Consider the following 14023-nt stretch of genomic DNA (forward strand, 5'->3'; position numbering starts at 1 on the left):
CTCACACACAGCAGGCCTATCCTGGTCTTTTACTGTCTGTCAGGAGCCCCCAACTTCCCGCCACCCACAGCGCCTATCACAGCACAGGGAGGAGGGGAGAAGGCCCACGCTGCCCCCCACTGGGAAGTCTTGGCTAAACCCAGTTGGCAGGAAGACAAGGGGCAAAACCTACTTCTGCTGGAGGAACCCACCTCTCAAATTTGGTCTAGCCATGTAAAGTACTTGCATTCCCTAGGGGGGACCAAGGGTCAAAACTGGGTCTTGAGGCAGAGGGAATAAAGGGTCAAAGTGCCACAGCTGACAAAATATCCACAGCACCATGGGCCACACCAGGCCCACATGAAAAATGGGCCAAGAGTCCTCACAGGTGGTGGGGAGGGTCACTGGGCTGAACCAAGTCCCTGGGTGGGAGGGTCACTGGAGTCAAAGCCAGTGGCTTTAGAGGGTCATGGGTCAAACCATATCCTTTGGTGAGAGGGGTCACTGGACCAAACCAAGTCCTTTCAAAGAATAGTAAGTCAAACAGAATCCATCATGGTGGCCAATGGGCCAAACGAAGTCCTTCCTTTGGAGGGTGACTGGTGGTGGTCAGATCTGCTGAGATCTGAATGAGTACCTTCAGGGAAACCAACTTCAACTTCAGAACCAAGTGCAAGGCCAGACAGATGCTGCTGGGCCGTCTCAGACACTAATGGTGCGGAAGACAGTGAAGCCGGACAGGGCGGTGCTGACCAGGACCCCGGGGCACTGAGGGTGCCAGTGCAGCTCCTTCAGGTCTGTCTCGCCCTGGTGCACAAACAATAGCTGCTGGGGGAGGGCCGCAAGCCCAGGGTCGGTCTCCACGTCGCCTGCCTCAGGGTCCCGCTCCACTGCCAGGTCCCACTGTGTGATCTGGTTGTCTGCACCCGAGGCTGCGAAGACCCCACTGTCCTGGGGGTGCCACTCAACGGAGGTCACGGGGGCCACATGCTGCTTGAAGGTGGCCACTGGGGAGCCAGACTGTGGAAAGATGGGAGTCAGGGCCTCTGAGCACCTCCGCTTGACTCCTGGGGTGACCCAGGCAGAGTCCCCACCTCTCTCCAGCCTTAGAATTCAACCAGGGCTCCACCCATGAGCCCCCACAAGCCCAAATTCTCTGAAGGGACAGATGGCAAAGTACAGCTGGTAACAAAGGCATACATGTCCCAGGCGCTGCTGGGAACTGTGGTTTCACTTGCAAAGAAGCCCCTCCTAGGGAGGGGGTGGTTCTCTAAGTGCTCTCCCTGCTGATTCTATGGCCTGAAAGGGGGCAGAAGGATGGCTCCCAGGCTCCAGAGGCAGCCGATGCAAAGAACAAAGGCATTTTCCTAAGCAAAGACGCTGCGGAGGATGGAGTCTCTAATTTAGAGAAGTGGCTTCAAATTCCAATGGTCAATCCACTTGGCCATGTGACCTGACCACACACCTGCCTTGGGGGCTGGAATCCATTCCTAGAAGCTTCTCCAGGGCTGATTCTAGAGAACCCATTACACTGGAGGAGAGAAAAGATTATACCATGGTGGCCCTGGGAAGGCACAGAGTGATATGAAGTGATATCTTTGTCCAGAGGCATGCCAGAAGCAATTTCTCCTGCCCAGAGCCCCTCTCAGCTCTACAAAGTCAACTCGTAGCAAGGCCATAATGTCTGTCTGCTCCTGTCCTTTCTGTGCCTCAGTTTCCTCTCCTGCAGTGAGTGAGCTGGGCTCCATCTATCAGCTGATACTGTAAAATCCATGGCTCCCCCGTAGGCAGGTGGGGGTTGTAGTCTCTGCTGCTGCCCAGTGTCTTGTCAGCTTTCCAGCTGGTACAGCGAGCGACTCCGTACTTACAAGCCTTCCTCTTACTGAACTTGTTTCCTAATCTGTACCCTGAAGGGTCTGGACCCCAATTCAGAGGGCCTTCCAGCTCTGTGCACAAAACTATCTAAGAGGGAGAACCCACAATTCCTAGTGGCTGCTGGGAGCAGAAGCTTCTCCAGCCCCAGGTGCCCAGCTGGGCAAGTACCTTGAACTGCCGCAGGTCCCAGACCTTGAGAGCCCCATCATCCCCGCCACTGAGCAGGAAGGGCTCCCGGCGGCTCCAGCTGATGACGTTGACGTCCCCATCATGGGCAGTGGCAGTGGTGAGCATGCAGGCCTTGCTGGGGGCTGCCCGGATGTCCCAGATGCGAATGGAGGCATCAGCTGAGCAGGAGGCGAATACCTGGACCAGGCAGAGTCTGAGTGACCCCGGGGTTTCCCCCACCCCACCCCAGAGACCAGCGGGCCCGTCACTGGGACTTGCCTCCAGCTCCCTCCTCCCCCAAGACCCAGGGGTCCAGGCTCCCAGCCCTCCCTCACTGTGTCCTCGGTCGGGGACCACTGCAGATCTTCCACAGAGCGTGTGTGGCCCACAAATGGCCGCTGGTCCACATGCCAGGAGCCACCGTCTGTAGGCGTCCAGAGGTGGATGTTCTTCTGACAGTCACCGGTCAGCAGGCGCCCTGGGGAAGGGAGTCAGGAAACTAGCTGGTCCCAGCTGGTCATAGCTCACTCCCCAACCTGGAGTCTTAGCACCCACACCTGCTGCAGACTTTGCTCCCTCCCATCCCCCAGGACTAAGTATTCACCCCCAAGACTCACCACACACACGGGGAGACCAGTCAAGAGCAAAGCCCTCGCCCATGTGGCCAGCGAAGGTGAAGATGGGCTTCACACGGGTCTGCTCATCCCGGAGGAAGGTTGCCAGGGCCTGAGGGTCATCTACTACCTGCAGAAGCCGCCGCAGTGCATATATCTCCACCTGGCCCTTCTCCGACCACACCCCAGCCACGGGCTCCTCACCCAGCCATGACACCTGCAGGGGGAGGAAGAAGGGGAAGGGAGGTGAGAGGGACAGCAGGCTCAGGGTGGTGACCATAGCTGCTATTATAGCATCCCTGAGAACCAGAACTAGGCAGTTCCTCAGAACCTCCTTTCCCAGGGCTGGGACTACAACCACCAGAAACCTCTGGGAAAGGATCACAGCCTGCAAGACCCCTTCTTGGTGCCTGGGACAACTGCCCCTTCTGTGGAAGAGATAGTGATGGTGGGAAAACCACACTTCTCCGTCAAGACTCCTGGGAATCGAGGTTGTAATTCCCACCAGCCCCAGGGAGTGTGTTCAAACTCGTGGTCTCTGAAACCCTGTACATCTTGGAGAGTCACAGGCTTCAGGTCTCAGGTCTCTCTGGCTCTGTGTATTTGCTCTCTAGGAGATCCCATTCAGCCTCAGGGTTTCCAGTAGTCCCTAGCCCTGACCTCTCTCTTGAATTCCCAGTTCATATAACACTGACCATTCAAACTTCACAAGACCAAAGCCAAGCTCCTAATTGTTGATTGCAACCTCTTCCTCCTCCATGGTATTCCCAATCAGGCCCCCAACGGCAAGACTTATTCTCGACTTACCTCTTCTCCCTCACACCCTTCACCTATGCTGCTCGTTCCACTGAAAACACACGACTTCCAATCTCTTCTCACTACTTCTAGTGTTGTCACGCAGGTTACTACTGATGTCATCCTTCCCCTGAATTACTGTAAGACTGTCCCGCCCTGATCTCCCTGCAGCCTATTCTCAACACAGCAGCCAGAGGGATCCCTTTAAAATGCAAGTCAGATCCCATCTTCCCTCTGCTCTAAACTCTCTAATGGCTCCCAACTTCTCTCCAAGTAAAGGCCAGGTCCTTATAATGGATTACAAGGCCCTAAACAGCCTGTCTCGTCCGTGCCCACCCGTAAAATCTCATCTCTCCCCACTGCCCATTCTGGTTTAGATGCACTGGTGTCCCCAACTTCCTTCAAAACTCCTCAAACATGGCAAGTTCACCCCAGGACCTTTGCACCTGTTTCCCTTGCCTGCAAATCTTTCCCCATAGATATCCTTGGCTTACTCCCTCACTTTCTGTGGGTCTCTGTTCAGATGGCACCTTATCAGTGAGTACTTCCCTGACCATGCTATTTAAAATAGCAGTCCCACCCAGGAATACCTTAACTCCCTTACCTGGCTTTATTTTTCTCTACAACACTTAGCACCTTTGACATGGTACACATTTACTTACTTTCTTCTTGTTCCTTCTCCCACTAACATGTAAGTTTCATGGAGCCAGAGACCTTTTGCTCCCTGTTAAATCCCCAGGGTCTAGAACAGTACCTGAAACATGGTAATACTTTAAAGGAACAGGTAACAAGAACTATGGACCAAGCACTGCTCTAAGTGCTGTTCACATGTCATCTCATTGAATTCACACATCAACCTTCTCAGCAGGTGCTATTAGCCTGATACACAAAAGTAACCCGACAGCCCAGGACAGTTCCTAAGGAATAACAGAAAACATGTATTTCACACTATAAGCACCTAGAATAACTGTATGTTATTCCATTTTATCCTCACATCAGGTAAGTTTTGTAACTCTCACCGTTTCACAGAAGGACAGAAGAACAAAACAAAATATTTGAAGTGACAGAATCAACCAACATTGGCTATCCTTTTAGTGTGGTGTAACCAAAACTAAAGGAAATATCAACATTCCTATGACAGGAAAGAGAGTTCTGTAACATGAATTAAGGCTTATTACAAGGAAATCATTCATTGCTTTGTAAGGGTCTAGAATACGGATTTAGAAAAGATACTGTAATATAGAATTTTAATGACCCTTTTTCATTTGTTTCATCAAAAACATATTAGTTACATTTTGCTTTGAGTATTGTAAATTTTCCTTTTTTAACAGTGTTGACTCAGGCACAAGACATGTACTCTCTTAGGAGTTAGCATTATGTCACATAGCACTGTGAGGTCGAATATACCATTCATTTATGAAGTGTGCTTCTAAGTTTTCCTAATGAGGCTATGGGTTATCATACAGATTCTATGACAGATAGTGGCTGCAGATCAGTGACGCTATCCACCATTTCCACAGGAACCACTCTTACAAGAACCGCAGAGTACAATTATGTCTTCTCTAAATCTGTAAGAATTTTTATCAGGGCTAAGCACACTTGAATGAGATTTGTCTAACACAGTTTTGGCTGTTATGAAATAAACTACATTATTATGATTTTTTTTAAAGGACCTGTCCCTTATGATAAAATAGCCTAAATAGTTTACAATGTAAAAAACAATTGTTCTAGAAGGAATATACATTTATATTAGGTATAGTATGGTTTTCAGCGGATTCTTGGTGGCTCGATGATAATGCATATAAGCTAAGTGAGAAACACTGGTTATGTGAAACACTATAGCCAATTTAGTGATCTTAGTTGAATGCTCTATCTATTCCTTTCTCTAGTCCATGTAAAGTCTTCATGGAAAATGACAAGCAGTGGATCACATATGTGCTTATAGCAGATTCAGAAGCTGGCTGGCTGACTGGAAATTAGAACTGCCCAAGGGCAGAGAAAAGGCATACTTTTTTTTTTTTTTTAGGTGAAAACTGATTTACTAACTTGCTTCTTCCTGTACCTGGATCATACATACATAACTAGTTAACAGAAAAAAACTACTATTTCAAATGGGTTAGAGAACTTCAGTTGGTATCTATAGTTGAAATTAAGTCTTAAGTTCTACTTCCCCCCTCCCACCAATTTTTAACTTCAATGAAATTTTGGTAGAAGACAGTATTTGAGAGTGTATATATCCTTCATTAAGGAATCAAAGAATTATATAAGACTCTTCAGTTTACAAAAAAGCTTCTGTATACATTATTTATATAGTAGGCAAATTTAAAACTATGAAAAATTAAAAATCCTTTACAGAGATGAATATTGACATTTCACTATGCTAGTTAAGTTTGTTCTTTGTTTGAAACTATCAGGATGGATGATGTAAAGCCATTTCTTCCTAGACAAGTATTTTTTTAGTGAATGCCGTAAGTGGAATTTTGTTTGATAAAGGAAAGGATGGTAAAGTTGATCTGAATTCTTTTCAAACTTGAAGCTGATTAGGATCGATCCCTAAATGCAGCTGTGTTAATGTACTATCATTAGCTAATCTTCAAAAGGAAATGGAAATGAAAAGTATAAAACATGAAAAAAAAAAATCCCCATAACACCTAGTGACAACTAATATATAAAATTATGTACCCGGTGTCTTCGCAAAAGCTGAAGGTCATGAAGAGGTGCCGGTATGGACATGGCGAGTGGGGGTTGGCAGTGTGAATGTAGGGAGAATGCAGAACAGGTTCCCCGGACTCTAGTTACCCACCCGAACTCGGTTGATGCCACCATAGTGGGGTACCATGGCCAGCTCCAGCTGAGGCTTCCGATCCTCTTCATCCTCTTCATCTTCCTCCTCCTCTTCATCGCTGCCCTCTGATGGTGGGGGCTTCGTCCCATGCAGATTGTGCATCCGTAGCATCATTAACCTGGGGAAAGTGTGATGTGACTAAGGCGCTGGATGCCAGGATCCTTAGGAAGAAGGGAGGCTGGAAACCCCAATTTCTGGATCTGAGGGAGGCAGAAGCTGGAAGCCCTACTTCCTGGGTGCTGGGGAAGAGGGAGCTGGAGAGGTTCAGACTCCTAGATCTTGAGGTTGTAAGAGGCTGGGGACTTGGACTCCTGGTCCTGGGAAAACCTCAGGTCTCACTCACCTGTTGCTCTGGGCGCTCTCCGCCTGGGTCCCAGCACACAGGTAAAATGTAAGAGGAAGCTCTGTCCGATTGTCTCCCAGGTGATCCCGGACTATGTCAAAGCTGAGACAGGGGGCGCCTGGGGAGGGAAGGAGGAGATGGAAAATTGGGATGGGACAGCTGGATCTCAGCCCCCTCCAGTGTGATGTCACTCCTCTTTCAGAACGCCTCTTAAGTTAAAGGCTCAGGACCTGAGCCCCTCAGGACCCAGGATTCCAGTCCCTTCCTTCGTCAGGTCCCAGGAATCTGGGCGCCCAACCCTACCAGTCTGAGCTCGGTGGTACAGCACGTAGGCCTCCTCGTCCATGACCAGCTCCTCTCCTTCACGCAGCGGCGGTCCCCGGCCGGGAAGGTAGACCTGGGCCGGGCCCTCGGACCCTGTATCGCGGGACTCGGCCTCCATAGGTTCCTCGGTTTCACACGTGCGCCGCCGAAGATCGCGCGCCGCCATTTTCGAAGCCTTGCACCACCGGCGCGAGTTAATAGCGTCACTTCCGGGTTGCGTTCCATCTTTCTCCCCCATCAGCTCGGCTGCGCGGTTACCCTGGAAACCTTCTAGTTCACCAATTAGAGAGGGCGGTGGGGAAAGGTGGGGGGGAAGGAGAACTAAGGTAACGGCGTCCTGGTTTAGATACCTAAGCCTGCGGCGCATACAGAGAAACTGCCCCCTCCGCGCGGAGCTGTGGCAAGGCCTCCTGGGAGTTGTAGTTCTATGGGAGGCCTGTGTTCCCCATCAACTAGAGGAGTTCCGAGCCTCAACTCTATATTCCACATTTGATTCCCAGCGTTTCTTTCCATTTAATTGATTATTCACGTATACAAATAAGAGCTCTTACTGGCAAGGAGCGTGGGTTTCTGCTCCCTGAGGACCCATAAAGCCTGTTTCATCTTTTGATGATGGCTTTAATTTACTTCAAAATGCTTTGTGTAAACAGGATGACATTATGCGTAAGTTTGTCGGTTCAGGCTACCCTCTACGGGGAGTCAATTGCCTAACCAGGACTTCACATTGCAGCCGTGGTCAGCGAGCACTTAATCAGAAAGTCTACCCTCTGGAGGCAGCTATTACAAGTGCTTCAACTGTCTTCATGGCCCATCAACACCAGAGGTTTGGCTAATTGGCATAATGAAATGTTAGAAATAGATTCTCATTGGTGAGATTAACGATATTCAAAATATGTGGATTGGCTGTAATATAATAGACACACTCTTCGCTTGCATGAACAGGCTATTAGGAGTCTAGCAAGCCTCGTTGCCTGTAGCCATAGAAATGGGACCCTAGACTTGATCCTACAATGTTTTAATCCTGGATCTTTCTTGAGTTCTCTGTCCCCCGTATCTCTAGGTCTCTGTCCACCCCCACCCTTCTCAGCCTCTCTCTTCTTAGAGTTCTTTCTCACCGCCTCTTTCTGGGTTTTTGTCTCCCACCTCCCCCCAGGGTCTCTGTTCTCGCTCTAGTTCTCTTTCTGCCCTCTTTCTCTGTGGGACTTTTCTCAGTTTCAATTTCCTCCCGAGTTTTTTTTTTTTGGGGGGGGGGCTAAGAGACAGACACGGAGCTCACACTTGGACTGACGAGGCATAAAAACATGGTTTATTCCAAACACTGCAATGTGGAACAGGAAAGTGGGAAGGGAGTTTGGTGGTGAGTGTGGATTCCCAGACCCTCCCCTCCACGACCCAGCTCCAGACCCTGCTGGAGATCTGGGAAGAGGAGGCTTTGGGGGGAGGGGTCTGCTGGGTCATTTCTGAGGGGTCATAAATAAGGGTTGGAGTTGGAGAGGATGTGTTTGGTGGCACCTGGGGCTGGTAGTGAGGTGCGACAGGGTGGGAAGTTCTGGCCCCTGGAGGTTGGGGCGGGGGAGGCGGGGCTTCCGTTGGGGGGCGTGTCCTAGGTCAAAATTGGGAAAAGCAACCAAAGGTGGAAAAGGAGGAGGTGGTGTCCCAGTTTGACGTCAAGGGTCAGTCTAGTCGGTGTAAAGTCTGGGGTTCGGGTCACAGTATGGGGTCAGGGGTCACAGTCTGGGGTCGGATGACCATTTGTAGGGATCAGAAGTCACAGTCTGGGGTCAGGGATTTTTGTATGGCGGGGCCAAGGTCTAGGGTCACAGTTTGGCGAACGCGTGTCACAGTTTTGAGTCCAGATGGGTGAAAGGTTAAAAACAGGCTTCCCCGGGGGCGTGGCTGGGGCCGGGGAGCTGCACAGTGATGTGGGGGCCACGGCCCCGGGCGTGGGGGTGAGGTGTGACCCCCCCCACCTCCCGCCCTATCTGGTGACGTTAAAAAGCCCTTGTCGGGTTTTAAAAAAAGTCCAGTGGGCTCCGAGATCCCCGCCCCCTCGCTTTCAGGCTGGGTGAGATTTGGGGTACAAAATCCCGTCCGGCTCGCGGTGCCCCCAAAGCGAGGGGGCGCAGGACACTGCTCCAGGCGGGGTCCGGCGTGTTTCACGTTTTTCCTTCCCACCCCACGAAGGTCCTGTCCGCTGCGCGTGCCCCCTCGGGCCGTGGCCTGCGCTGACCGAGGGGGCGGTGGGGCTCCAGGGGCCGCGTCATACCTCGGACTCGAGGCTGGAGAAGTGTGCCGAGCCCCGGCGGGTCCCCAGGTCCCCGCCCCGGTGTCTCCGGTGGGACGCGGGGGGCAGCGGCGGCCCCCAGTGCGCGGCGTGCGGGCACCTGCGCGCGTGGCGGGAGGGCCCGGTGAGCCGGCGCGCGGAGGCGGCGCGGGGACAGGAGCTGAGGTCCTCCAGCGAGCGCGAGGTGGGCGCGGGCGGCGGGAGGTCCCAGGCCCCGGCGGCGCGCCGGTGCCGATGGTGGTGAGGAGCGGGGGCAGCGGGAGCGCGGTGCGAGGCTCGAGGGCGGTGCGGATGCGGATGCGGTCGAGGGCAACCGCAGCGGGCTCGGCGCCGGGGCGGGGGCCCAGCGGCCCAAGGAGGGGGCGGAGGCGGGGGCGCCCACCAGCCGCCGTCCAGGCCGTCGTGCGAGTAGCTGAGGTGGCGCGGCGGCGGCAGCAGCTCCAGGCTTGCGCAGTGCCGGCAGTGCCAGGCTGCCGGGCCGCTGCGCGGGGGCAGGTAGTCCCAGCTGCCGGCGCGCCAGCCCCCGAGCTTGTCGACCGACCAGTAGCGGCCGGGCGGCGGCCCCAGGCGCTCCGCGTATGGATAGGGAAAGTCGGCGAACCACCAGGGCTCCAGGCCGCCCAGCGACGCGCCGCCCAGGCTCTCCGAGTCCTCCGAGTCCGACGGCGACGGCTCGAGGTCGAGGTACGGGCAGGGGGGCGGCGCGGCGCGGCACGGTGGGGGCGCAGCCTGGGCCCCGCCTCCCGCGCCTCCCGCACCGCCGGTACCGGTCCCCAGAAGGGGCTGGCTCTCCGGGTCGGAGCGGGGCCAGCGTGCGGGCGCCGGCGGGCTCTCGTCCTCGAAGGCCAGGCGGCAGAGCGGCGGCCCGACGGCGGTGGCCGCGGCTGCAGGGGGCGCGGGCGGCGACGGGAAGCCGGAGAAGGCACCGGCTGAGGGCTCGGTCGGCTCTTTGTCGCGCACGATGGCGAAGTAGGAGGGCGGCGGCTTCTGCGGGGGTTGTGCGGCGGGCGGGGACAGCGGGCGAGCGGCCGCGCCCCGGGGCGCCGCGCGTGCCTCCCCCACGCCCAGGCCCTGCGGCTCGATGGGGCCATAGTAGCGGTGGAAGCCATCAGCCAGGCCCGCGCCCCCGGATGGCCCCGCGGCTTTGGCGCGGCGCCAGCGGTCCACGGCGGCGCGCTCACGGGGCATGAAGGGCGCGGGGCCGGGCGCTGGCCGCGCCGCCGGGTACGCTGGGCTTGGCAGTGGCTGTGGCGGCGGCGGGTTCTTGGTGGGCGGCGGGGCGGCCTCGGCGCTGCAGCAGCTGTACATGCCCTGCGGGGGCCGCGGGAGAGACGGGGGTCAGCGCGCGAGGCCCGGGACCACCTGCCTTTCGCGTCCCTCTTTCCCTCCCTCTTCTTCCGCACCTCGACCCGGGCCCCTTGCATCCCTAGGCACCCCTCCCTGCTTGTTTTTCCCCATCCCACCCTTTCCTCCCTGTCTCTCTGGTACCCTGGAGAAGGCCAGCAGGAAGTCCATGCGGTGGGTGGGCCCCAGGCAGTGCCGCAGGCGCCAGTACACCAGGTGCTCCCAGGCGAAGACCAGCAGGGAGAGGCCCATGGCTACCAGAAGCATGTAGAAGACACCAGCCATGTTGTCGATGTCCAGCTTGCTGCTCATCACCTCGATTTTGTCGTTGTGGCAGATCCCAGAGAGCCACAGACGCTCCAGCATCTCGATTTCATCTGGGGAAAGGCGGGAATTAGAGGTCACCTTCTGCGGGCACCCCTCGAAGACCCTCTTCTCTGATATAGGAGTCTAGGCCCCCAGCCGCCTCCTCCCTCAGACCGTGGTGTCCTGGTCCACATCCCTTCCTTCCCCGGGACTCAGGGCTCCCCCCTCCCCCCTCCCCCACCCCTGCAGCCGCACCATCCCCCAGGAACTGCAGCAGTGCCAGGTCGATGGGCCGTTTCCAGCGGGAGCCCTTGTGCAGGGCGATGCCATAGCCTGTGGTGGCAAAGACCTTGCCAGAGCCGATGGTGACGAGCTTGCAGCCCTCATCCTTGCGGGCCATGTAGTTAAGCACAGCCGCATCATAGATGAAGGCGTCCAGCTTCCTGGGACCCGGTGCAAGAAGAGCATTGTCAGTCACACCCAGATGCCCTCATGGCCCAGCCCAAAACCCCTGTCACCCCTATCCTCCAACTGCTCCAGTTGTTAACTAGTGGTGAACTCTTGAGCAAGCCACTGCACCTCTTTGTGCCCCAGTTTCAACATCCGTAAAATGGGGATAACAGTTATACTTCCCTTTGGGTTGTTGCAAAGGTTAGATAGCGCTTGGCACAGAGAAAGTGCTGGATAAATGTTGGCTGTGATGGTTAATGAAATAATTACTAGTTTAATCCTCTCTGGAGCCCTCTAAAGGAGTCCTATATACTTCTCCATTTTAAAGACAAGGTCTGAGGCTCAGAAAGGGAAACATACGATAATAATGCTAATGATCACTTAAATTGTGCCAGGCAGTGTCCCCCTACTATAATAGTGATTTAATCCTCACAACATTCCTATGAGGTAGAAACTATTATCTCCATTATTCAGACCGGGAAATGCAGGCCCAGACACACCATCTTAATTTGCTTGCATTCTCCCATGAGGCCCTTATTTCTAAAACTTGGTGGGAAGATGGGCCAGGATTTGGAATAAATTCTCACAGATGGATTACATGGTGGCACTTGCCGCATGTCACTTCCTCTACAATTGCTGCCATTTTACATTTATTTCTGTGATTGTTTGGTTCAACCACTTCCAGTAGACTGTGAACCCCATGAGGGCAGGGTCTGAGTCCGTCTAGTTCCAGGCGATGACCCAGGACAGGTTCTGCAGATACAAGGTGGTCGTAAAGATTTGCAGAATAGGGGTGGATGGGTGGCTCAGTTGGTTAGAGTGCGAGCTCTGGGCAACAGGGCTGCCGGTTCGATTCCCAACCGGGCCAGTGAGCTGCGCCCTCAGCAACTAGAATGAAGTGAATGAGCTGCCGCTGAGCTCCCAGATGGCTCAGTTGGTTGGAGCGCGCGCGCTCAACCACAAGGTTGCCGGTTCGACTCCTGCAAGGGATGGTGGGCTGCGCCCCCTGCAACTAACAATGGTGACTGGACCTAGAGCTGAGCTGCGCCCTCCACAACTACGATTGAAAGGACAACAACTTGACTTGGATGGAGCTGATGAGTCCTGGGAAAAACACACTACTGTTCCCCAATAGAAAGTCCTGGAAATACATATTGTTCCCCAATAAAGTCCTGTTCCCCTTCCCCAATAAAACCTTAAAAAAAATTTGCAGAATGAATGAGTGAATAAATGAATCCACACAACAGAACACTATGTAACTAGTCTATGAAATAAGATAAATGTTTATGATCTGACATGTGAAGATGTCCAGGGTGTATTAATAATAATTTAAAAACTAGTCCAGGGATCCCATATAGCATATAATTCCATATGTATTTTTTTAATGACATCTGTATGGGGTGAAATTTTGGTCATCTTAACTGCAGACACCAGACTAGCTCTTAGAGGGAAGTATCTGTTTTTGTCAAGTCCAGCATCGTCCAAAAGAACATTCTGCCATCATGGAAATTTCTATCTGCATTGTCCAACATGGCAGCCACCAGCGACACGTGGCTCTTGAACTCATGAAATGTGCCAGTGTGGTGAAGGGATGGAACTTCAAATTTTATTTAATTTTAATAAACTTAAATAGTATTGTACAGCGCAGGTCGGGGGAAAGCAAGAGAGGTCCAGGCATGTGGCTGGATGCTGGGTGGCAGAGAAGGCAAAGTGTCTTCCAGACAAAAATATGTCACCTGAAGTCTTGAGTTGTTTGCCTGCCTGTTGATATAAATACCTCTGCGTCCCCAAACCTTCAGTAAAGCCTTGTCCACACTCACATACGTGCACCTAAATGCCTTGTATATGTGGTTGGTTGCAGAGACATTAAAGGACAGAATTAGTCCATGCACCCCAAAGGGGGAGGCACACAGAGAGGATTCCCCACATTGAATGGATCCAGCAGAAGCAAAATCATGGGGGTGGGGCAAAGAAAGCTGCTGAGAATGAGTAGAAATTGAGGGAGGGCATTCACCATACCACAGTTGGAGAATGGCATTTGAATTAATTTTATATAGATCCTGACCAGCAGGGAGATCCCAGCTGATGTCTGGAAACAGATACAGACAGTCAAGAAAAATGCTGCAACTGCCTGCGGGCACTGCTGCCTTGCAGGCAAATTGTAATCTCTCTAGGTCTCTCTTGGTTTAGGAAAATGCCCTGGAGGGCGAAAGGTGAATTGCTCCCAAGTTTAAGTGGGAAAAACTTGAAGCTTCCAGAGTGAGGCTGAAGAGGAGGGATGGAGGCACTAGGGATGAAGATAAGATGAAAGGAGGGTCTTCAGGGGTCCTTGAGGGACAGAAGGGAGGGGTATGGCTGGGAGAGACCTGAGAAGCATTTTAGAGAGAGCCCAAATCCAAGGCTTCCAGTGGTGGGAAGATTTGAGGGGCTTTCAGGAAGAGGGGACCTAAGAGCCTTCACTTTCAATCATAGTTCTGGAATGTAATGCCTCCCTTCCTCTCTCCCTCCCTCCTCTGTCTGCTCCCTATACCCCCATTGTCCCTAAACCTCTAGTAAAACTCAGCCATGTCCTACAGTCTTGTTTAGGTGTAGGTTTGGGAAAAATAAAACACTCTGCATCCGTCCTTACTTTCCTGTTTATTCTGCTTTGTCACTAAAGGGATCTTAACGTTTGAGTCACTTCCCGCCCCTCCTCA

The 14023-nt window shown here is 53.2% G+C and overlaps 2 protein-coding genes across 3 annotated transcripts in view; both read right to left on the minus strand.

Moving 5' to 3' along the window:
• Nucleotides 1–10: 10 nt before the first annotated feature.
• GRWD1 (glutamate rich WD repeat containing 1) lies at nt 11–7147 on the minus strand. Its single transcript, XM_019741541.2, has 7 exons — nt 6923–7147; nt 6620–6737; nt 6235–6394; nt 2640–2853; nt 2358–2500; nt 2023–2220; nt 11–999 (listed from the first exon to the last, which is right to left on the minus strand). The coding sequence occupies exons 1-7, from the start codon at nt 7107–7109 to the stop codon at nt 682–684; spliced, it is 1338 nt and encodes a 445-aa protein (XP_019597100.2). The 5' UTR covers nt 7110–7147; the 3' UTR covers nt 11–681.
• A 1080-nt stretch (nt 7148–8227) lies between these two features.
• The window catches only part of GRIN2D (glutamate ionotropic receptor NMDA type subunit 2D), a 38104-nt gene continuing 32308 nt past the window's right edge, over nt 8228–14023 (minus strand). For both annotated transcript variants that reach the window (XM_074316164.1, XM_074316163.1), the window contains exons 12-14: nt 11133–11320; nt 10716–10948; nt 8228–10538 (exon numbers count right to left, since the gene is read on the minus strand). In XM_074316164.1, coding sequence (XP_074172265.1) covers nt 9204–10538; nt 10716–10948; nt 11133–11320 — 1756 coding nt within the window. In that variant the 3' untranslated portion in view covers nt 8228–9203. The remainder of the gene's footprint in view (nt 10539–10715; nt 10949–11132; nt 11321–14023) is intronic.

Source organism: Rhinolophus sinicus, linkage group LG11, assembly GCF_036562045.2.
Source record: "Rhinolophus sinicus isolate RSC01 linkage group LG11, ASM3656204v1, whole genome shotgun sequence".
Classification (NCBI taxonomy): Eukaryota; Metazoa; Chordata; class Mammalia; order Chiroptera; family Rhinolophidae; genus Rhinolophus; species Rhinolophus sinicus.

Excerpts from the sequence above, each read along its gene's own strand:
- GRWD1 (XM_019741541.2), bottom strand. The coding sequence starts at position 7,109 with ATGGCGGCGCGCGATCTTCGGCGGCGCACGTGTGAAACCGAGGAACCT. Across the intron at positions 2,854-6,234 it reads GTGGCATCAACCGAGTTCGG|GTGTCATGGCTGGGTGAGGA; the intron begins GTGGGTAACTAG and ends CTCCCCCTGCAG. Across the intron at positions 2,221-2,357 it reads GGTCCCCGACCGAGGACACA|GTATTCGCCTCCTGCTCAGC; the intron begins GTGAGGGAGGGC and ends TGCCTGGTCCAG.